At 37.8% G+C, this 25,270-nt stretch overlaps 1 protein-coding gene and 1 long non-coding RNA gene across 10 annotated transcripts in view; both read left to right on the plus strand.

The window, feature by feature from the left end:
• AKAP7 (A-kinase anchoring protein 7) overlaps positions 1-10,435 on the plus strand; it is a 130,313-nt gene extending 119,878 nt beyond the window's left edge. For 2 of the 9 annotated variants that reach the window (XM_055432883.2, XM_088840755.1), the window contains one exon: positions 9,285-10,435. In XM_055432883.2, coding sequence (XP_055288858.2) covers positions 9,285-9,490 — 206 coding nt within the window. In that variant the 3' untranslated portion in view covers positions 9,491-10,435. Of the gene's footprint in view, positions 1-105; positions 7,594-8,411 lie in introns of those variants that run through there. The other 7 variants (XM_055432884.2, XM_088840756.1, XR_008686852.2 and 4 more) reach the window with 6 other exon arrangements.
• Positions 10,436-15,909: 5,474 nt separating this feature from the next.
• The window catches only part of LOC129561210 (uncharacterized), a 44,497-nt gene continuing 35,136 nt past the window's right edge, over positions 15,910-25,270 (plus strand). The window contains exons 1-2 of the long non-coding RNA XR_016038438.1: positions 15,910-16,745; positions 22,555-22,646. This is a non-coding gene — a long non-coding RNA (uncharacterized LOC129561210). The remainder of the gene's footprint in view (positions 16,746-22,554; positions 22,647-25,270) is intronic.

Here is a 25,270-nt window from a genome sequence, read left to right on the forward strand (position 1 = left end):
TACTTCAAGTTTATTGAAAACTTTCTTAAGTCTGTTCTTTTAGGGAAAGTATTGTGTTTGGTGGACTTGATAGCATTTCTCATTACTTTTCCTTTATATTTTTAGAATTCTACTAAGAAGTCAATTAAAGATATTCTGGGGAGGATTTCTAAAAAAAAGAAAAGAAAAAAGCAGAGTCAAAGACAAAGATTAATCTGTCATTTTAAATAGGTATGGTAGTAAATAACCTAGGTAGAACCAGAAAGAATATTTTTGTTGAGAGGTTGCTGCATACATTGGTAATATATTTTGTGTGTACTTTTGTTGGAAAATATTCATGGTATTGTTTAGTCTCTAATCATGTCTGACTCTGTTGCAACCCCATGGACTGTAGCCTGCCAGGCTCCTCTGTCAAGGGGATTTCCCAGGCAGGAATACTGGAGTGGGTTGCCATTTCCTTCTCCAGGAGATCTTACCAACTCAGAGATCAAACCCTCGTCTCTCACATTGAAGGTGGATTCTTTACTGCTGAGCCACCAGGGAAGCCCCTTTGTTGAAATATCAAATGATAAATCATACACCTTGCAGTAACACATTGAACTTCCATTGTTAACTAGGCTTCAGGGAAAACCAATGCAGTCATTTATCCTAGAGGTCTCTGTGGGAGACAGATACCTTTATTCAAGTAGTAGGAAGATAAAGAACATAGCATAACTTTATTCTTAAAATGCCTCTTCTGATTAATATGAATTAAGAACCTAAAAGTGGAAACACAAATAAGTCTCACTGGAATGAAGATACACATTTCGTGAATCACTATATTCTTACAGGGCTCTATGATGAGCCTTCTGATAGCCTCTTCCGTGGGCTAATGTTGATAGTCTGAGGATGCTTTGTGGAAATCCTAGGTGAGCCAGGGATCCAGGACAGATCTGGAAGATGCATTTGTAAATGTATTTTTTTGCCGATTGGTTAATTAGTTTGTTATTGTAGATTGTTAATATTTGACCCATTGACTTTATATTTTGGCAGACTGACCAGGTTCATCAAGTGGAGAGGGTAGCGATTTTTCATATGGATATTTGGATATTTGGAGTTTTCTGCATTCAATTTAAATTTAATATTAAGTTTAAATTTCTGGCCACTGTGTGCTATCCTTATTGGAAAATAGGAACATTTAAAAAGTTTTGCTACTGCCTGTGAGGACTTTAATCAACTATTCTCTTGACTGACAGATATTTATTGAACTTTTATTGCATTCAATAAACTGTGCTGTGGAGTAGCAGAGCAAGAGATAACAGAAAAGTAGGACATGGTTTCTGCACTCAAGATGTGTCTTTAGCAGAGCAGATAACTGAATCAGTAGCTGGTGAATAAATGCATTGATAAGTAATGCTCATAATTTGTAATGAAATTTAAAAAGGAAAACCAGTGGGACTTAACTTTTGTCTCTCTCCTGTATCACCATAGGCTAAAATAGCCAGGTATATAGTAAGTCCTGTATGCACCCTTGTTGAATGAATAACCAAGCAACCATGTATTATACATGCAGTCAAAGTTATTGTAATCCAGTGGAAGTTCATCCCTTCTGGCTGGGTTAGCCAAGGAATGCTTTGTAAAGTAGGAGATTTAGTTACTGAGACAGGAAGGACTGCCTAGAGAAAAGGGATTGTGAAGACGTTCCTGAGGAGATGCTGCAAGCGAACAGCGGGAAGTGTGGCAGGGGTGGGTGGTCACCAAAGGTAGATTTTGAAAAGCTTTGGATGGCGAGTTTAAATTTTCCTGTAGAGACAATGGAGTGTGAAAAGGGGTGTTTTAGAAATAGGAATCTAGAGGTGTTATACTCGATGCGTTGAAGAGGGGAGAAGTAAAAAGCCCATGGATAAGGCTTGGTGGTGAAGTGGATTGATGAGGAAAAGGGAGGAGTTAAAGATGGTGACGTTCTTGTTTTGAGCTTGGTTCACTTGGATAATGTAATAGTAAAAGCATAAATGAAAAAAGGAAAATCAGAAGGGAAAATTAATGTTTAATGGGAAGATCTTTCTGTTTTAAATTTCTTAATGTTTAAAATAACAGGGACACTTCATTGGGCTGAGAGAAATCACAGAAGCAGTGATCTTTTTGACCTGAGAGGCATCTTGGAGACTGAGTCATTAGACTCCAGTTCAGCCCTGTCATCTTACTGATGATGTATCCGTATGTGATGAGTGATGTTATCTTATAGGCACCTGGGATCAGAAAGAGCCCCAGGAAGGCAGTCTCTGGCTTAGATGCAGAGCACAAACAGGGTGGCAGATGTGAAGAGTCATTTACAATGTATTGAAGGTACTTAAGAAGTACTCCTTCACTTGAAGTTTGGTTTCCTCTTTTAAATTTGAAGAGCCACTATAAAATAGTTCCAGGTAACACACCTGGAGGTATCTATACAGTACAAACAGTGTGTTTTAAGACTGGTAGAATCCTTTAAACATTAGGCAGTATACTCATTCATTCTTACTTATAAAGGTAATCTTGTTCAGTCGCTCAGTCGTGTCTGACTCTTTGCTGCCTCACAGACTGCAGCACGCCAGGCTTCCCTGTCCTTCACCATCTCCTGGAGCCTCCTCAAACTCATGTCCATAGAGTCAGTGATGCCATCCAACTGTCTCATCCTCTGTCATCCCCTTCTCCTCCTGCCCTCAATCTTTCCCAGCATCAGGGGCTTTTCTCATGAGTCAGTTCTTCGCATCAGGTGGCCAAAGTATTGGAGTTTCAGCTTCAGCATCAGTCCTTCTAATGAATATTCAGGATTGATTTCCTTTAAGATTGACTGGTTTGATCTCCTTCCAAGGAACGCTCAAGAGTCTTCTCTAGCCCCACAGTTCTTGCTCCCAAATGTGGTATTAATAGTGCCACATTAATAATAATTTCTTTATTTTTCTTTTAATAATATCTTGACATATTTATGTTTAATAACTTCTGTGTGGATATCACTGAGTTGAAGCTTACTCAATTCTAAGCATATTTTACACTGCAAATATTCTACCTAGGAACTTTTTAGAATAGCTCTGGAGTGCCATATTGTCACTTTTGAGGAGGCAGCAGTTGCTAAGGCCCTCACTGGTAGCATGTCCAGATGGGCCTGTAACCCATCTGTCTTCTGTTTGGATGTTGCTAGGAATGATGGTATCAGCATAATTGGCCTTGGACATGTGTTAAATAGAAGTGGGGGGGCTCAGAAGGAGGGTTTAGGTACCAGTTCTCACTCTTGGCATATTTGCTTTTGTATTCCAATCCCTATTACATGTGAGGATAGAAAATATTGTCCATCTTCCTGCTCATACCCTTTGTGTCTGCCTGACCCAGACCCAAGGTTGTAAGTTTAACATTGGGCTTTTGGCTTTTGGAGGTCATGGGTATTATTCCAAAAACTGAGCTGACATTTACTGTGTGAGGATTCTAATTACTTCTTTTTTCCCCAACTTTATTGAGATATAATTGACATATAACATTATATAAGTTTAAGGTGTTCAGTGGTGATGATTTGATAAATATCTATAAGTAAAATGAAATGTTTTCTACAACAAGATTAGTTAACACATCTTTCACTTCACATAATTATAGTTTTGTTTTTATGTTGAGAACATTAAAACTCTATTCTCATAGCATGTTTCAAGTTTAGGATACAGTATTGTTATCTATAGTCACAATGCTGTACATTAGATCCTCAGAATTATTCATCTTATACTTGAAAGTTTGTTCCCTTTGACCAACATATTTCCCTGCCTCATTCCCCCCTGGAGTGAGGGGCAACCTCCATTCGACTCTCTGTTTCTATAAGTTCAGTGTTTTTAGATTCCATAGGTAAGTCAGGTCATGCAGTATTTTGTCTTTCTCTGACTTATTTCACTTAACATAAGGCCTCAAGGTTTATCCATGTCACAAATGGCAGGATTTCTTTCTTTTTAATAGATATACACCATATTTTCTTTATCTGTTCAACAGTTGATGGACACCGAGGTTGTTTCCATTTCTCGCTATCGTGAAATATATTACAATGAACATGGGAGCACAGATACCTCTTCGAGATAGTGATTTCATTTTCTTCAGATATATACCCAAAAGTGGGATTGCTGGATCATATGATAATTATATTTTTAATTTTTTCAGGAATCTTCATACTGTTGTCCATGATAACTGCATCAATTTAATATTTTTACCAGTAGTATGCAAGGGTTCCCTTTTCTTTGTTCCCAGCATTTATTTTGTTTTTTTTCATAATAACCATTCTGACATGGGTGAAGTGGTACTTCCCTGTGGTTTTGATTTGCCTTTCCCAATGATTAGTGATTTGAACACCTTTTCCTGTACTTGTTGGCCATTTGCATGTCTTCGTTGGACAAATATTCAGATTCTCTTCCCACTTTTTAAAGGATTGTTTGTATTTTTGTCATGAAGTTTTGAATATGAGATCAGACAGGTGATTTGCAAATATTTTCTCATATTCTGTGTTGCCTGTTCATTTTGTTGTACACAAGCTTTTTAATTTGATTTAGTCCCACTTGTTGATTTTTGCTTTTGTCACTTGTTCTTTTGATGTCATATTCAAAAACAATCATTGCTGAAACCAATGCCAAGGAGCTTTTCTCCTGTGTTTTCTTCTAGGAGTGTTATGGTTTCAAGTCTTACACCTAAGTCCTAAATTCATTGTGAGTTAATGTTTGTGAGTGATGTAAGACAGGGGTCATATTTCTTTTTTTTTTGCATGTGGATATCCAGGTTTTCCAACACTACTTATTAAAGAGACTGTCCTTTCCCCATTATGTATTCTTATATCATTGTCATTGTCAAATATTAGTTGACTGTATACATGTGTTTATTTCTGGGCTCTTAACTCCATCCCATTGGTCTATCTGTCTCTTTTTATGCCACTACCATACTATTTTGAAATCAGGAAGTGTGATGTTTCCAGCTTTGTTCTTTCTCATGATTGCTTTGGCCATTTGGGATCTTTTGTGTTTTAATATGAATTTTAGAATTTTTTTAAAATTTCTGTAAATAAATGCCATTGTAATTTTGATACAGATTGCATTGAATCTATAGATGGCTTTTGGTAGTATGGACATATTAACGATATTCACTCTTCCATATATATGGGATATTTTTTTCCATTTATTTGTGTCTTTATTTTCTTTGATCAGAGTCTTACAGTTTTTTAGTATACAGATATTTCACTTCCTTGGTTAAATTTATTTCTTAATATTTCATTGTTTCTGATGCTATTTTAAATGGCATTATTTTTAAAATTTCTTTTTCAGATTGTTGTTCTGTATAGAAATGCAGCTGATTTTTGTATGTTGATTTTGTATCTTTAAACTTTATTGAATTCACTCATTAGGTCTAACAATTTTTAGTATTTTCTGTACACAAGATTATGCTATCAGCAAAGAGAGGTGTTTTTCTTTCTGATGTGGATATCTTTGTTTTTCTTTTTCTTGCCTGATTGCTCTTGCTTGTTCTTCCATTACTATGTGGAATAAGAGTGGTGAGGGTAGGCACTTTTGCCTTGTTTCTGATTCTGGAGGGAAAGCTTTCAAACTTTCACCATTGAACGTGGTGGGTTTGTCACGTATGGCCTTTGTTATGTTGAGGTATATTCTTCCATGGGCTCCCCAGGTGGCGCTGGTGGTAAAGAGCCCTACCTGCCAGTGCAGGAGCTGTTAAAAAACCCCGGGTTCAGTCTCTGGGTTGGGAAGATCCCCTGGAGGAGGGCAAGGCAACCCACTCCAGTATGCTTGCCTAGAGAATCCCATGGACAGAGGAGCCTGGCAGGCTATAGTCCATTGGATCACAAAGAGTCGGGCATGACTGAAGCGACTTGGCATGCAATGCATGTTCCTCCATATCGAGTTTGTTGAGAGTTTTTGTCACGAAGGGATGTTGAATTTTGTCATATGTTTTATTTATTTATTTATTTTTACCTTGCATTGAAATGATTATGTGATTTTTAACCTTCATGTCGTTAATGTGGTATATATCACATTGATTTATTTGCATATGTTGAGCCACTGTTATATCTCAGGGATAAATATCCCTTGATTGTGGTATGTGATCCTTTTAACATACTGTTGAGTTTGGTTTGCTAGCATTTTTTTGCGTTTTTTGCATCCAAATTCATGAGGGTATTTGCCTGCCCTTTTTTTCCCCTTGTAGTATGCTTATGTGACTTTGGTATCAGGGTAATGTTGAGCTCATAAAAAAGTTTGGGAGTGTTATATCCTCTTTAGGTTTTTTTTTTTTTCCTTTCTGGCAGGGTTTGAGAAATGTTATTAATTCTTCTTTAAATGTTTGGTAAACTGGGCTTTTCTTTGTTGGAGGTTTTTGATTACTGATGTAATCTTAAATTTGTTATTGGTCTGTGGAAGGTTGTGTGTTTCTAGGTTGTCTGATTTGTGGCCGTAACTGTTCATAGTCGTCTCTTAGGACATTTTTTAAATTTCTGTGGTATCAGTTACAATGCTTCTGCTTTCATTTATAGTTTTGAATTCTCTGTATCTTGGTCAGTCTATTTAAAGATCTGTTCTTATTTGTTTTATCTTTTCAAAAAGACAACCCTCTGTTCTGTTGCACTTTTCTACTGTTTTTCTATTCTCTATTTCATTTATTTCTGCTCTGATTTTAATGTTCTTTCTGCTCACTTTGGGCTTAGTTTGTTCTTATTTTTCTAGTTCCTTGAGTTATCAAGATAGGTTGATTACTTGAGATTATTCTTTTTTCTTAATGCAGGCATTTATTACCATAAACTTCCCTTTTAGCTCTGCTTTTGCTGGATCATAAGGTTTGGTATGTTGTGTTTCCATTTTTGTTTGTTTCAAAATATATGTTTTTAATTTCTCTTTTGATTTCATCTTTGATTCGTTGGTTGTTCATGAGTGTTTGTTTAATTTCTACATGTTTGTGAATTTTCCAGTTTTCCTGTTGCTATTGATGTCTAGTTTTATACCACTATAGTCAGAAAAGATACTTGGTTTGATTTCAGTTTTTAAAAATTTGCTGAGACTTGTTTTGTGACCTAACAATCTATCCTGGAGAATGTTTCATATGTGCTTGCAAAGAATGTATATTCTGGTGCTGTTGGATGCAGTGTTCTTTATATGTCTCTTGGGTCCATTTGGCCTTGAGTATAATTCAAGTCCAATGTTTTCTTATTGATGTTCCGTCCGAATGAGCTATCCATTGTAGAAAGTAGAGTACTAAAATCCCCTACTATTATTACATTGATGTCTATCACTCCCTTGAGATCTGTTAGCATTTACTTAATGTACTTACTTCTCCCTGGTGGCTCAGATGGTAAAGCGTCTGCCTACAATGCTAGAGACCTGGGTTCGATCCCTGGGTTGGGAAGATCCTCTGGAGAAGGAAATGGCAACCTACTCCAGTACTCTTGCCTAGAAAATCCCATGGACGGAGAAGTGTGGTAGGCTACAGTCCATGGGGTCACAAAGAGTCAGACATGACTGAGTGACTTCACTCACTCACTTAATGTACTTAGGTGCTTAGATGTCTTTGCTGCTGTCACTCATCTGCCTTCCTGGGCCCACAATTCAATGGAAGGAAATGAAGGACTGAATGGGCCTGAGAGGTGAGCCTCTAGTTTTTTCTTTTACTCAGTTAAGGGAGACAGGAAGGAGAGTGAGTGCAAAATGCACAGCATTCGAGTAGATGAGAGCCAGCTCTTTTACAGAAATATGAGAAGATAATTAAACCTTGACATCACTAGCAGGGAAACAAAATGACCATAAAATACTAACATCTAGTAATTTACTGTCATAATCCTAACTCTTCTGTAAGAGTTTCCTATTTTTTAAATTGTAGTGATAATTCTGAAATTAAAAAGAATACTAGTTTAACATGCTTATTTTAAACTAGTTCCTAGCAGTAGTAACCACCTTTGTCTTCATGAGAGTGCTGAGACTTTGTTAACAACTGTCCAGGCCAAGTATTATAAAATCACTGATCCTGTGATCTTAGTTAATTAGGAAATCTTGGTTACCTGACATTTGATTGTGGTGAAGTACGAACAGATACATCTTGCTGATGATTTCACATGTCTGAGTCTCCCAGTGGTGGGTGCATGGACTTTGTAGTAATGATCAGCATTGGATGAAAGAAAAACAAGAATCCCATGTAGAACTGCAGAACTTCCAGCATTGCTAGGTAGGGTATTTTTAGATTGGGGCTAATGAACTGCTTTTCAACCTGAAGTCATCAGGAACAGGCGGTCTGCAAGGACCAAATGAAAAGCCAAGCCAGTATTCTTGAATTTATAGATCCAGTTTACCAGATTGAAGGACACTTGCTCTTTGTAACTAACTGAACTAGCTGGCCCCTGCATGCCGAGTTTCTGTGGCAATGTGATCTCAGTGACCTCTCTTCTCTGTTGTGGAATGTAGGTGATAAGAATGGAGGTGAGCCTGATGATGCTGAACTGGTAAGGCTCAGTAAGAGGCTGGTGGAGAATGCTGTGCTCAAGGCTGTCCAGCAGTATCTGGAAGAAACACAGAACAAAAACAAGCCAGGGGATGGGAGCTCTGTGAAAACCGAAGAGGCTGATAGGAATGGCACTGACAGAGACAACAACAGGAAATGAGACCCAAATGCAGGCAGGACCCCGCTGCTCCGTGAGACGCATCCCTGCCCTCCTCTGCCGAGTCAATGGACTAATTTGCATTGTGCTGTCTAAGTGTCTTGTCCAGTCTGTGAAGATTGCCTAATACTTTTCATGATTGATGTGTTTGCATTTCTGAAGCACAGCAGAAGAGAAATGGAGAACTGGGACTATCAGAGGAAATCAGTTTACGAAGGGAGAATGGCCCAGGTTTCACTTGCCCTCAGCCATGGCTGAGGGAGAGGGGACTTTGGGTTATGCCTTGTGGACTCAAATTAAAGGCCATAGAAGAGGCCTTGACGTAAATGGAATACTGCCATTTCAATTGCGTGGCAGGGCATTTGACTACCTTATCTGAGGCCAAAACACACAGAGCTAACAAGTGCTACGATTCAAATGCTCACTGTTGAAATTATTATCCATAAGTTGGTCCACAGTGTTTCACGTTTGTCCTGTGTGTGTGGTTGCTATGCATTATTTATAGTAAATTCGATTCTTGTAAATGATATATTTTGGTGAAATGCAACCTTTTCTATAAAATGTGGGAAGCATTTTAAAGGTTTCTTTTTAACCTTCTTTTGATAAGTCAGTGTGCCATATTTAATGTTTTTCATTGGCATTTGTACGTGAAATGTATCATATAATTTTTTTCCCATAGGCCCGAAACCTATTGGAATCCGGGACTTAATTAATGAAGCTTTGCGTCGAGAGAGGATGGGTCTGCAGTCCAAAGTGAAAGAGATAAAAGCACTTTTATTAAAGCCTGAGATTCAGGCCAAAATCAGGAGGGAGCTCTTTGAAGGAAGATTCGTTAAAAATGGTAATCAAGGAAACGATGTGGATTTCAGCACAACTTTGACATAAACTCTACATTGCTGTCATGGTACTAGAGTTTATCAAATCTTTTCAGATCATTAAGTAGCTCTTTGGTGAATACCAAAGAAGTGTTCTGATAGTTTGCACAACAGCAAACCAACATTTGGTAAGGAATGAACAATTTCTTTCCAAAGAAAACTGAATTCTGCACTGTTATTTTTAAGCTAAACTTGTGTTTTAGAATGTTTATCTCTGTAATATCAAGATTCATTTTATAGAAAAGACTTCTTAATTTAGCTGTTGTGAGATGTTCCTTGAGTCCTCACAGATAAAATATACAGACTGTGAAAAATCATTTACTAAAAAAACAAAATAAAACCCAGTATTTTAAGGATCGTTTGTTTCCTGTTGACATGACTTTGGTTGTTGTTCAGTCAAAAGAAGCATTGTTCACATGTATCTATATCTAGTGTTACTTTTAATGAGACTTTGAATGTTTATTGATCACTAGTACTTGAATGAACATTTATAAATGTAATTATTGAAGTCACTGGTTAAGAATATTTTATAATTTCCATATGTATTATTTTTCAATGATTGAAATGTAGTTTGCTTTTTCATTTCTTATTGAATGTTTGGGGTTTTTATTTTCTACTTTTCTGAAGATAAGCTAGGCTGTGTCTTATTGTATCCCTTATAATCTGAATTTGCTTGCACTGGTTCATTTTTAAAGAATATTCTTGAAAATTTTCCTTCCCACATGATAATCACTGGTAACAGCCTTTTCTATAATCATTATAAAATTGCTGCTACTAACAGATCATGATGGAGGGGGAAATTATTAGAGATCAAATATGTAATCATTTCAAAGATAAAATCCAGTTTACTCATGGATTTTTGCTATTTTTTCACTGGGTAAATTATATTACATTTATTTATAAGTGAGTTTATGCATTTTCATGCCTCTTAATAAATGTATTGTTTTCCCTTGTTGCCTTTCTTCTTTTTTTTTTCTTCTTAGAATCTGAATATAGTGAAGTCAGAAATAGGGGCTCTGATAGTTTCAGTGTTTTTTAAGACTATTTTGTTTTAGATATAGTTGAATAACAATGTTGTGATAGTTTCAGGTATACATATACATATGTGCCCATTCTTTTTCAAATTCTTTTCTCATTTAGGTTGTTACATAGCATTGAGCAGAGTTCCCTGTGCTATACCAACAGGTCCTTGTTCAGTGTTTCTTAACTTTTGTGTTCTTATCCTACTTGCTAAGATAGCACAGTTGTCAGAGCACCTTTAACCTTAGACTTTTAAGTCACTTCAAATCAGTCAGCTTCACAGAGAATATCAACCGCACGTTAAGGGCAAAGGAAATCTCAGTAGCTTCTCGTAAACTGCTCACGGTGGGTCACTCCAGCAATGTCAGTAGCAGAGATGAAGAGAGCATGTGCATCCAAATGTGGAGACCGGGGTGCTGCTTACCGTGAGCCTCTCCGAGGGTGGAGGTTTTATTGTATGTAGACGACTTCCTTGAGTCAACCCTTGAGGTGGGAAGCAAAGATATTTGGGAGCTTGCCTTGTTCTTTAAGAGAGAAAACAGTCATAAGGAGATGAAGTGCTTTATCCAAGGCCACACTGCTGCTAGGCAATTGGACCTGTGCTTGGACCTAGGGCCCCATCTCAAGATCCACCGTTCAATAACCTGTTAATAGTATTTTAGGAGAAACAGCACATCTAATAGCGTATCTATAGATCTCTTTATCCTCAAAGAGCTACTTCAACACTTCCTAACCATTTGAAAAGCTAAAGAAGTATCCTTTTTTAGTCTGGAGTTACACGACTTACTACACAACTTACTGTTTTTTTAATTAAGCATCATACCTCCAAGGTGTTACATACCTGACCGCGAGCCAAGTGATTTAGGCACATTATTATATGTTTCTTCCCTTCAGTGACCCTGTTAGGAAGTTACTAGTACTGTTTTACAGATTAGGAAATTAGGAAAGTGGGGCTCTAAATGCTTAAATGGCTATTTATAAAGGTAATAAAAGGTAGGGCTCAATTTAGACTTGGGTCTATTCTACTTCAAAGACACGCTGTTTCCACAGTTCAGCAGCTCCTCTCTCTACTGAGTACAAGTCATTTCACAAGTTAAGAATGTGGAACAAAGGGAAGTCATTTTCTTTTGACTAAATCATCTCCTTTGCAGCCCTGAAGTTCTATGAACATAGGAGAGTGGTCAGCTGATGTGATGGAACTGGAGGGAAAAAACCCAGGTATTTAGTTTAGGGATTAAAGATTATAATAATGTAATATTATTTTTCAGTTAATCAGGTTTACAAAGACAATGAAAAGTATACAATAAAATAAATCTTCTTGTTTCCATTAAAAAAATCTAAGCATGACATTAATTTGCAAAAATTAAAGTTTGTGATGGGAAATATTCAAAATGACTTTTTCCCCATTTAGTCAGAACTGGAGAAGAATCGTTTGTTGGGTCACCGAGACAGACTGTGTTGTCTTCGATCGGTGTAGTATGTTATGTAGCCTTGTCTGCTGACAGGGAGGCTGTGTGGTTGGTGAAAGAGTGTCAGTTTGGTCCAGGAGGCAGATTGTGGTCTCTAGACCTGGACCGCATTGACGGTGATTCTAAACAAACCAGTTCCCTTTTCTGAATTGAAACAGTTTGGTGATAGGTGGTTTCCAGGGATCCTAGTCTCTTTGTGACTTTATTTTGATGGTATTCATGCTGATGCCATGTCTCAACCAGCTACCCACATGTGAGACCTTCTTGCTTAAGCCATTCTAGTATATCTGTTGTCAACAAGAGACTGAGATTTCTAGAAGGCTTTGTCAGCATCATGTAGGCACAGATTTACTTTTTATGACCAGATTCCAACATTTTCTGTCACTGGTAAAATAGTAGACCCTATATGAATATTTTTTAAAATGTCAAGTAATATTTTCAACAGCAGGACAAGATTCTGCTATGCTAACTTTGAACTTGGTCCTATTTATAGCATAGATAGCCACGACAAACATAGACTGTGTGTTGAAAAGCAGAGACATTACTCTGCCAACAAAGGTTTGTATAGTCAAGGCTAGGGTCTTTCCAGTGGTCACGTGTGGTTGTGAGAGCTGGATGGTAAAAAAGACAGAGTGCCAAGGAATTGATGCCTTTGAACTGTGGTGCTGGAAAAGACTCCTGAAAGTCCCTTGGACAGCAAGGAGATCGAACCAGTCAATCTTAAAGGAAATCACTGAATTCTCATTGGAAGGACTGATGCTGAAGCTTCAGCTTCAGTATTTTGGTCACCTGATGAGAACAGCCGACTCATTGGAAGTCCTTGATGTTGGGAATGATTGAGAGCAGGAGGAGAAGAGGGCATCAGAGGATTAGATGGGTGGATGGCATCACCGATGCAATGGACATGAAGTTGGGCAAACTCTGGGATATGGTGAGTAACGGGGAGAACTGGCATGTTATAGTCCATGAGGTCAGAGAGTCAGACACAGCTGGGCGACTGAACAATAGCAACAATAGCATTTTAGATGATTGTTGTATTACTCTACGTTTCATTTGAAACTTCAGACCTTTGAAATATACTAGTTATAGCTAGAGTATACTTAAGATTCAAACTATTCCCTCTAAAACCCCAATGTGCTTCGATGTGTCATCTCAGCAGCCAGATGTTCCCATAAGGAGATAATTAAAACAGTTTTGACTTCATATTTTAGATGTCCTTTCAGACATAAGACTAATACAATATGTTTGCACATCTATAGTTGATCACCAATTCATAAACCAGTTACCATGTTATATAACAAATTAAAAATTTATTTCATTATATACTCAAACCTATAATATCTCCAAACAGAGTATCGGTTTTATCTTTGAATAAATTGTGGATGCATTCCTGAATTCCAGCTTTTCTAGGTATTCATTTAAAAAAGAAAGAAACCCAGTGTACTTTAAAAAATAGTTTACAAGTCCTTCCATGAATTTGATGGCAGCACACATTCTTAACAAGACAGACCCCTAGATTATTCATTCACAGTAAAAATGAATATTAGAGCAACTCGCTCTTGAGTCAGTGAATTTAAAATTCACAATAATTCTTTCCTAGAATACTATTTTGGGGATAAGAAAGCTTGTTTATAACGTAATTTGAGAGCTGAAGGAAGGTACTATTATCATCTCTTGTGTAATGTCCTCAAAACTACTTATTTGCAGTCATTAAATGTAACTGATAAATTCAGGCAATTTGGAATGATTTTAAAATGTAAACTGCAATACTCATTGAAAGGTTATGATGTTCTATTAAAGCATCAAAGATAGATACACTAAAAATGAGAAATTGATTAATTGTTTTTGGGAAACACGTATTGCTTTCCCTTTAATGGTTCAAATGATTTCTGAAAGCCCACTCTTCTATGACATTGCCCTGTATATCTCTATGTAAAATTCTTTGACCGATCTTTGTTTTCAGTCTCGTCCATTTAAGCTGCTTCACTGTACAGCATGCCTGTTCTTAGGTAACTATATAGTAAATGGGTGAGACATTTTCAATTACTCCCCACGCTTCCTGTCAAAAACCACATGGGCACAAAATCACCATGGTTATGTCTTTGAACCAAAGAACATTTACTACTTTTTTTTTTTTGCCTTTTTTAACCACAAATATATGATCTCTCCCCATATTTAAGCTTTTTGGTAAATGCTCAGATAATATATATAAAGTTGAAGGTGAGAGGACAAAAAAAGAGACTTACAGTTCGATAGGAACTACACTGCTGAGGAAAGAAACAGAAGTGATATGTACACACCAATCCAAGAATTATCTGATATGCTAATTGAGGTAGGGAAAACAATGAATATGCAACAGTGGGAGAGACTAACTATATCTTTTTAAGATTCTGGAAGACAGTTTTGGAGGCTGTTTTTATCAGGTCCGAGCTTGGGAAATGTCTTTATAGAAGAGGATGTGATGAGGGCTTTTGATAGTTTTGTGGGCATTTCTCACAGTTAGTGACTGCACAGCATCTTTTGAATATACCCTTTCTTGTTTGAGGAACCCCCTACCTTGTGATCCCCACTTCTCCAGGGAGAGGTCTGCAGTAGAGGCCAGGAACTCTCCTTCTCAGTCTCCTTAATCACTGGGGTTCAGCCATAAGCCTTGGGCTCCTCCAAGCAAGAGAGAGACCCTGCATGCTGCAGGAGCAAAGTCACTGCTTGGGAATCCTGTGCCCTACGTAGGTGTCACATGCTGGCAGAGGGTAGAGGCAGGAGTGTTCGCTTGGAGCATCTGACAGTGGAATGAGGCATCTTTCCTGCTTCTTGACCACCCTGCCTGATTCTCTGTATATTCTGGGGATTCTGAGTTACTGAATATCCTTTGCTATAAAGTTCCCTTCCCACTTAAACTAGCTAAACTGATTCTTCTGTTTGCAACTTAAAGTCCTGACTGATATAGGCCACAATCCACTAAGTGTTTCAACACAGGGCATGACTTGGCATTTTGAATTGGACATCTCTCCTAGCGTGAGATGGGTATTTGTGATGTAAGAAGTTGCCATTCCTGACCCCCAGGGACTAAATGTCAGTAGCAGACTCCAGTTACTGTGACAAATAAACATCCTCACACATTTCTCAAATCCCCTCCAGATGAGGGCAACATGACCCCCCACTTGGGAAACACACTATGTGCTCTACTAGCAGCGTAAAAGAGTTCACATGTGTCCTCTCATGCCCATTCTATCAAGAGGTAATTTAGGTCTTAAAAAGGATGTGCTCCTTGGGGCTTTGTACACTATTACATTCCTGGATAGAAGCAGGACAGTGAAGCCACCTGCATGTTTTAAGTGACATGGATCGAAACACCTAGTTGCTGCATGAGAAAAATGGTGAAAGCATCAATTGTGATGATAAGGACACCATTGTTGAATCACCATTGTGATTCTTTGGGCACACTTAGAGAGTGAAAAAGATGACGTCCAAATTGAAAGCTATGTGGCCTGATTAATATATTGTTATAATAAAAAGGCTATTTCTCATTTATTTTGTTCAAAAATAAATATTTTGCATAGTATGCTGAAGAGCAAAAGTTTATAATAAACAGATGTAGAGATATTTTAATTAAGAAATCTGAGAGACATGTTTGAAATATAAAAATGTTTTAATATACCAAAACTAATTTTCCCGGAGCAGATATGGTAGAAAGATTTCAGGTATAGAATGGGAAAGCACTGTTCCTATAGGGCTCTACTGAAATCTGGAGAAGAGTGGCTCCCTGACACACATGGAAACACAGAGAAAAATTCAGTGGAGCATTCAAATCAAAGGAATGTAATAAATAGACATAAGAGAATGAATACATTAGCAATAAATTGTGGAGAATTCAAACTATGTTTTAAGAGAAATTACTAGTCTTTAGTGCATTCAGGCTGGATGGCATCACCAACTCTGTGGACATGAGTTAGAGTGAACTCTGGGAGTTGGTGGTGGACAGGGAGGCCTGGCGTGCTGTGATTCATGGGGTCGCAGAGAGCTGGACACGACTGAGCGACTGAACTGAACTGAACTGAGTGCATTCAGATGGAGAAAGCAATGGCAAGCCACTCCAGTACTCTTGTCTAGAAAATCCCATGGATGGAGGAGCCTGGTAGGCTGCAGTCTGTGGGGTCGCTAAGGGTCGGACACGACTGAGCAACTTCACTTTTCACTTTCCACTTTCACACATTGGAGAAGGAAATGGCAACCCACTCCAGTGTTCCTGCCTGGAGAATCCCAGGGACGGGGGAGCCTGGTGGGCTGCCGTCTATGGGGTCACACAGAGTCGGACACGACTGAAGTGACTTAGCAGCAGCAGCAGTGCATTCAGAATGTGTCTTTAATGTTTATGCTAAATAGCTGTTGTAGTTTGTTGTTTACCATAGAGAGATATTACCCCCCCAAATCAGTGAATATCCTAGACCTGAAACAAGTGATATAAACAAGAATGGCTCGGCCTGGGGTAGATTATTGCTTCCAGTTCTTCTCCTTCCCTGTATCCTTCTCATGTGACTGCCTGTTTCATATGGCTTTACAGTGAATCTCACCAAAAGCAGAGTGTATTTCTCTGCTCTACTGATGATACCTTGCTTGGTCATGTGACTTGCTTTGACCAGTGGGGTGTATGTGACTATGAAGCAGGCAAAGGCTTGAAATGTGGAGACTTGTGAAGCAAACCTGAACCAGACCTGCAGCCAGGAGCCCAGCCCTGCCGAGTACAATCGTGACTAGCAGACCCACCCCTGCAGACAGGTGAGTGAGAACCGGATGCCTGTTGTTCTGTGCCACCTGCTTTTTTTGTTATGCAGCAGTATTGTAGCAAAAGCTAACTAGTCTAGGACCTACAAGCCAAACTGAAACACAACAGCAAACTTGAGCTAAATTGTGCTTTTAAAAAAAGCAGGAGCATCCAGAGAGGATGTACCATTTTGGGGCTGTATGGATTTCATATTATATAATTTCATTCAGCATTATATAATTTATGGTATTTTCGTTTTTAAAAATATACGGAGTATGTTTATAAATGCTTTTAAATATTAACAGTGATAAGTTCTAAGTGGGATTACAAGTGAAATTACTTCCTAACTTGTGCATTTTAGTAATTTTGCTATCTGTTGTTGTTGTTAAGTTGCTAAATTGTGTTCAACTCTTTGTGACTCCTTGGACTGTAGCCTGCCAGGCTCCTCTGTCCATGACGTTCTCCAGGCAAGAATAACAGCCATTTTAGTAATTTTACAATCTATATTAAGCATTTATTCTTATAGATAAAATCTTAAATGCTATCTTAAAGTAAATCTATTCAGATATCACACAATTGATTGTGTTGCAGCTGTAAGAAATTGCTGCCTAAAGATCACCTCACTCACAAAACTCACCCATTCACTCATGCATTCACTCCCTTTTTGAACATTTCCTCTGGGCCAGATTTGAGCTGGGTGCTTGGTATGCAAAAATATCTATGTTGGAATGATACACACCATATTGATATAGGTGTATTTATTCCTCTCTCTATAATCTCTGTTTCCTTCATTTTCAGTAAGACCTTGTCTTTAGTGGGAGGGTACAACCAAAACAGAAAGAGAATAAAGGGCCGATTTTCATAGTTCTGGCTTTTCTGCTCCCAATGGCCCAATTTTTGGCATAAGCCATAGGTTTGGCAACTTAACAGGATGTTGGAGTCTTTCTCTGTCTGCTACCATTTCCACTGAGGCACTCGGAAGCTAGATACACAAGAAGGATATATGTACAAAGGGAGAAACGCCCACACCCCTCAGTGAGGTCAAGAACACAAGAAAGGGGTAAAAAAAGATTTTGTGAGGAGGAAGTATTTGGAGCAAGCTGTGCTTTGAACCTTATGCTCTCCCTGGTGGGGAGGGCCTGCTGATTACTGCAGAAACTTTTAGTATAAACAACTTCTTCCAAACACCGGCGCTAAGATACATGACCAAACTCTACCACAGCTTCTAGTAGTCTTAAAGTTTTGTCCCCTTGTTGACCTATCCCCCTGGCAGTTCCTGTCTGGAAAAGATCAAGGTTGCCAAAATGTTGGTTTTATTTTATTTTTTCCAAGTTTATTGAGAAATAATTGATGACTATAATTAAAGTGTATAATGTGGTGATTTGAATACATATACATTGTGGAATAATGACCAAGGTCAAGAAAATTAGCATATCCCTCAGTTCACATGTTTAACTTTTTTGTGTGAGAATGCTTAAGATCTAGTCTGATCAAATGTCAAGTATACAATACAGCATTATTAACTATAATCACCATCCTGTACATTTGAGCCTCAGGATTTATTCATCTTGTAACTGCAAGTTTGTATCCTTTGATTTACGTCCCCTTGTTTCCTTCTTCCTCAACCCCTGGCTACTACCATTCTACTCTTCATTTCTGTAAAATCAGCTTAAAAAACAGACTCCACATATATGTGACACCATTCAGTATTTGTCTTTCTCTATTTAGCTCATTTTGGGCTTCCCAGGTGCGCTAGTGGTAAAGAACCTGCCCGCCAGTGCAGAAGTTGTAAGAGACTCAGGTTCAATTCCCTAGGTCTGGAAGATCCGCTGGAGGAGGGCATAGCAGCTCACTCCAGTATTCTTGCCTGGAGAATCTCTTGGACAGAGGAGCCTGAGGGCTACCATCCATGGGGTCGCAGAGAGTCAGACATGACTTAGCGCACATGCACACAGGCTTTGGCTCGTTTCACTCAACAGAATGGTGTCCAGGTTCGTATGTCCTGGCATCATTGATAACCAGTTACAGGATAAACTGCTTCTCAAAAAAAAAAAACAAACAGTAATTCTTTTATTACAATGTCTAGTGATTCTTTTAAAGAAGGAAGAATGAAAGAGAAATTAAGACAAATTGTGGTGAGGCATACCACTTTGGTGTAAGAGAATAAAAATATCCTGTTATGTCTGTATCTTGCTAGTGGTGTATTTTAGAATGGTGGCCGCAAAGTGAGAGAAACAAGTGAAACCCAGGAAAATGGGAAAATTGGATGCTTCACGCCAACCATTAGTTTGATTAAATTCTTTAGGTAAGAGGCTTAAGAAGCTCAAGTGATGCTGAATTAACAATGGTGTAGTGATACTGAAAATACTGCTGTAATGACATTCTAATGATGTGAAACAATAACGCTATAGTGATGCTGATTAAAACTCAACAGCATTATAGCAAGGAGATCTCGTTGCATTGCTACAAAATAGGGACTCAAATTATTTCTAAACCAACTAAAAAATTCACAAAATTCACTTTTTTATATGCAGTTTTGTAAGTTTTTACCCATACAGATGCTTGTAATGACCACCATAGCCAAGATACCGAATGATTTTAATATCCCAAAGAATAACTTCCAGCTACCCCTTTCTTCTTAGACCCTCCCTTCACGCCAAACCCCTGCCTGGCAATCACGTGTCTGTTCTCTGTTGTTATATTTCTGCCTTTTCAAAATGCCACAGAAGTGAAATCATACGGTATGAGTTCGAGATTCCTACCCATTAGAGACTGAGTTCTCTCACTCACCAAATACAGAAATGTTTTTTTATTTTTAAAAGAATATTTATTTTTGCTAAATACTAGATAAAGGAAGAAGACAAAAAAAGACTCAGTTACGGCAGGACTTAAATGGATAGCATCTTGACATTTTTAAAGAAATGGAGAATTAAGACACTGCAGAAACACTGTTTTCCTTCATATATAAGGAGAGCTTCTTCCGTTTAAAGCAGATGGATTTGGGTTTGCCTTTTCTATTTTGGGCGTGTTCAAATATGTGTCCTCTTGACATATGATGAAAGAAAATTCACCTCCCTGCAGCCTTCCCTTAATCTCTGTATATGGAAACATAATTATTCAGTGCTTAACTAAATTTTTTATCTGGGCACTTGAACTTATTCTGTGGCTAGTGAGATAAATCCTTAGCAGCATATTTCCTTGTTCCTTGGAAAAACACTGACCTTCTAAACTGTCATATGTTTATTCAGCCCAGGCTGTGTGGCATAGCACATTTATGTGCAACACATAATCGAGTTGGATCTCTGAGAGGTGAGAGGAGCCGTGGCTTGTATTTTACTGCCTGTGGGGCATCGCCAGCTTCCATCAGTGTGCTTCCACTGCCATTATAAGCAATGCATTTTCTCTGCTGCTGAGCTCTGCTCTTTCATATAATGAAAACCATTATTTACGGAGGAAAGTAATACCGTGCTTTGGAATTCCCATAGAAATGAACATATTTAGCAGATTGAGTTCATACATGCTGAGTAAATAAAAGCAGCAATGTCCATTTCCAGCTGTAAACACACACACACACACACATTCATATGTGCTGTGGGAGTTGGGGAGAGGTGACTTTCAGGGAACACTGTACATTGCAAAAGGGTTCGCTATTGTGTTTCTAGTAGTATGCTCCCATAAAGAAGCAGACGTATTATGAGATGTTTAAGACTGGGCTTCCCAGGTGATGCTAGTGGTAAAGAACCCGCATGCCAATGCAGGAGACATAAGAGATGCGGGTTTGATCCCTGGGTTGGGAAGATCCCTTGGAAGAGGGCATGGCAACTTACTCCAGTATTCTTGCCTGAAGAATCTCCATGGACAGAGGAGCCACAGGGTCGCACAGAGTCAGACACAACCGAAGTGACTTAGCACACATGCACATAAGATGGACTAGAGCCAGAGAATGGCTATGTGAAAATGTAGCCTTGAATGAAGAAACAAATCTGGCTTTCTTCAGATGGTTAATGTCAGGCCATTTGAATTGCTCATGTTTTCCAGTGAGCTCAGTTCTGTACTTGCTAGGATTTTCTTTAAAATGTATTACAACTACACATGAATTTGTTTTCAGTTTTAATTTTTGATTACATTTCCTTTGTGGTTGACTGTATTCTCTATTTGTGTATTAAATGCTTCAGTTTGAAATTATAAAACGTTTGTGATCAAGAAGCAGAGTAGTTCAATAACCAAGCGGAACATTGAAATATGATTTTTATTTTTATCCCAGTGTTGTGCCAAGCAGACTGGGAAACCCTTCCCTGGTTTGTCTTTCATACAGCAGAAAGATAAAATACTGCATCAAAGACTAAAACATGAGTAGATTATTGTCTGTATCGCATTGGAAAATCAGATTGACTACATTTCTTTTGGCTGGGCTATCTTGTTTTGAAATCAGAAAGGTTGTAATGAAAGACCTGTTTTGAATTGTATAAGAAAATAAGATTGACTGCATTTCTTGTGGCTGGGCTACCCTGTTTTGAAATCAGAAAGGTTGTAATGAAAGATCTGTTTTGAGTTGTGTAGGTTTGGCTACTATCCAAACAGCGAAAATTGCTTCTTTGTGCTCTCATTACACCTTGAACATACTCTTATAAGCATTGGCTTAACACACCTGTTTCTCCCTCGGGTGTCTTGGAGGCCTTCAATGACAGGGACTTTTCTTTGTAAACACAGAAGTTCAGTAAATATTTTTGAATAAATATTTGCATATTGAGAATTATAGTTTTTTTCCCATTGTTTCTAAACTTAAAAGGCAATATACGATGGCTTTGAAAATGAAGGTTTGTGGATCTAGTCTGCTATAAAAACAGTTTTCAATTCATTTTATGAAGCCAGCATAACTATGATACCAAAACAAAAGAAAATGCAAGGAGAAAAAAAAAACAAAACACTACAGATGAATATGCCTCATGAACAGACACAAAAATAGCAAAAACTTAGCAAATGAAAACTAGCTCTGTGTGTGTATGGTTGTATATTAAGTATAACCAAGTGTAGTTTACATTAAATTTGAAAGGTTGATTTAATATTTGGAAATCAATGTAATTTACCATGTTAAAATAAGGGAGAAACTGTGTGATCATTTCAAGAGATGCAGAAAAAGCACTTGACAAAATTCAACAGTTGCATTATTAAAAAATTTCTCAGTAAGCTAGGAAAAACAGGACCTTTCTTATAAAGGGCAGTTATTAAAAAGACGTCACTAACGTCATCTTTAATGGTGAAAGACTGAATGCTTTCCCCATAGGACCAGAAATAAGCATGCCCACACTCAGTATGACATCTGCTCATCTTTGTACTGGGGGTTCTAGCCTATACAGTAGGTAAGGAAAAAATAAAGTAATACAGATGGGAAAGGAATAATTAAAATGGTTTTAATTCACAGATGGCATGTTTATATATAGAGAAATTCAATTAGAATCTATTAAGAAACTAGAAGGATTAATAACTTTGGCAAGGTTCTAGGATACAAGGTCAATCTATAAAATTCAATTGTATCTTTAATGTATTAGCAATAACAATTAGATACTAAAATTTAAAAAGTCATTTAAAATAGCATTCAAAAACATGAAATGCTTAGGAATAAGTTTTATAAAATATGTATAAGACTGATACAGTGAAAACTATAAAACATTGACATTAAATAAATTAAAGAAGACTCAAATAAATAGAGATATATCATGTTTATGAATTAGAAGACTCAGTACTATTCAGAAGTTGGTTCTCCCCCATATTGATTTATGGATTCAATGTAATCTTTTTAAGTAATGTTTGCTTTCACTTTAGGTGGGCAAGATTTTCCCTTTGAGATGGTTCATCTATATGTTCTGCTGAGCTGGAATGCCAATGTTGAGTTCATTGTCTCTGGAATTTGTGCTGTATGTAGATAGAACATAATTTTCTTTTACTTATCTTTTATTAAATTTGATATCTTGGAAAAAATACTTGTCTGGGTAGAATGTTTTGTTTGGTAGCAAAGATAATACTTTAAATTGTGAGGATTTTCTGGTTTTAAATTAGGCCTCCATAGAAACCATTCAAAAAATAAAATAGGTAAGTGAACTAGTAATAAGTATTTGAATTCAGTTGTTTCAAGGTCATTTGTTACACTAATTGCCAAAACATACTTTTATTCCTCCTTTTCATTAAACAAGTCCAGTAACTATGGTCTCAGTTGGCAGTGGTTAAGTTCATAGTGATTTAAGACTCAGGATATTGTCTTTGGAAATGAAGTTGACAGTAATGTTGTTGTCTTATTTTTTATTGCCTTGCTTCCTAAAGGATAGTTCATAGACCAGAAAAATGGTTAACCCCAGGGTGCATGTTACAAATGCAAAACCTCAGACCCTATCCCAGATTGATTCAATTAAAATCTGCATTTTCAAACGATTCATAGGTGATTTCATGTATGTTAAAATTTTGGAAGCGTTGCACATCTATTTTCTATTACAAAGCCTCCTGCCAATCTGGGCTGGCACATTTTGTCCTGGAGAGGGATGAATAGTGAGAGTATCATCAATAAGTGTTATAATATCACTAGGACAGCCTCTGTTCAGACTTAATACATGAAATCTCCAATGACTTAAATTTTTTTTTTAATTTTTAATTGAAGGGTAATTGCTTTACAGTGTTGTGTTGATTTCTGCCAAACATTAATATGAATCAACCATAGGTATACCTATGTCCCTTCCCTCTTTAAACTTCCTCCCATCTCCCCCGCCATCACACCCCTCTAGGTTGTTACGGTGATCTCCAATGACTTTGATTCACTATTTTCCTTGACAGGATTTAGAATCATAAGGAATTATTCTCAGTTAATATATTATTGAGGACGTCCCTGGTGGCTCCGTGGTAAAGAATCTGCCTTCCAATGCAGGAGACGCGGGTTTGATCTCAGGGTTGGGAAGATCTCCTGGAAAAGGAAATGGAAACCCACACCAGTATTCTTGCTGGGAAATTCCATGGACAGAGAAGCCTGGCAGGCTATAGTCCATGGGGTTGCAAAAGAGTTAGACACAACTTAGTGACCAAACAACAACAAAATACATTATTGAGGTTTCCCAATTATATATATTTGACAATACAGATAATTTAAAATTACATATGCTTAGTGAAATCTCTGTATATAATTGGGACATAGATAATAAAAATAATTTTATGACTTGCCTTCTAATTTATAAAGGAATAATAAAAAATTCCTGTATATCCTGGTAACAGTTCACTCATTTGTTCATCTATTTATTCCCTCATCCATTCCTTGATTATTTTTTTACCAACAGTGTATCAGGTGCTATATTAAGTGCCAGGGATATGAAGTAGGGATAAAACAGCTTGAAAGGAAGGAAGTACCATGAAGCACTGGGTACCATGATGGTGGCATCAACATAATCTCGGGCTAAGGAGAAAGTCTGCCTTGTGGAGGCAGTGTTTAGGAGGAGCTCAAGAGAGGAGACACAGCTTGAGTTGACTGTTGAGAGAACATTGGGGAGGGGGTCAATTTGTGGGGAGGGGGTCAATTTGTGGGGAAGGAGTCAATTTGTAGAGAGGGTGACCATGTTTTTTAAAAGCCATGTATTGTTAAAGTCCATTCATGTGATATATTGTGTGTGTGTGTAAAGGTTTGTGTGAATGTACAGGGACTTTATAGACATAAAGAGAGTCATGAAAGGATGGCCATCAAAATGTGAATAGTGCTATCTCAGGGTACTGGCATTGTAGGGAAAATGAGTAGCTCTAGAATTAAAACATTTCTCATTTGAAAAGCAGACAAGTTTCTTTCTGTTCCTTAATATTTAACAGTTATATACCCTTTTAAGGCACCCAAAACATAGTACTTTTCTTGATTCTCATGTCAACCCCATGAATCTACTAACATAAGTATCATTACTTTTATAGACATGAAGACAAAGGCTCATAGACTCTAGTGCCTTATGTAGGGCCTCATAGATAGTAAGTAAAAAACTAATTATACTCTCCTGAATCTCAGCCTAAAGAATCTTGTAGGAGTGGTCCCTGACTTGTAGTTAGCAGACTATCTGGAATGTGGTTCTAACAATATCCTATGGGAAAGCAGGGTATGCTGTGAAATAATACATCTATGTGGTCATTAGAATTTAAAGGCCACTTTACATATATTGCAGAAAACTTGTAAAATAGGTTACAGTAGTGTTAACCATGTTTGATGGAAGAAGAAACTGAAGCTGTTTGAGGCTGACTGGCCTAAAGGGTGCAAAGTAAGTGTGCAGCAGCCCTGAAACTCCATCTTTGTCTCCTGTTCTTTCTGTTACATCGTAGTCAAGAACCTCGCTAATCACTCTTAGGTCTCAGTGCCAACATGACCTGCTGCTGCTGCTAAGTTGTTTCAGTCGTGTCCAACTCTGTGCGACCCCTTAAACAGCAGCTCACCAGGCTCTGCTGTCCCTGGGATTCTCCAGGCAAGAATACTGGAGTGGGTTGCCATTTCCTTCTCCAGTGCATGAAAGTGAAAAGTGAAAGTGAAGTT

This window comes from Moschus berezovskii, chromosome 10, assembly GCF_049115385.1.
Source record: "Moschus berezovskii isolate FMDL1 chromosome 10, NW_MosBer_1.0, whole genome shotgun sequence".
In the NCBI taxonomy this organism is placed as follows: Eukaryota; Metazoa; Chordata; class Mammalia; order Artiodactyla; family Moschidae; genus Moschus; species Moschus berezovskii.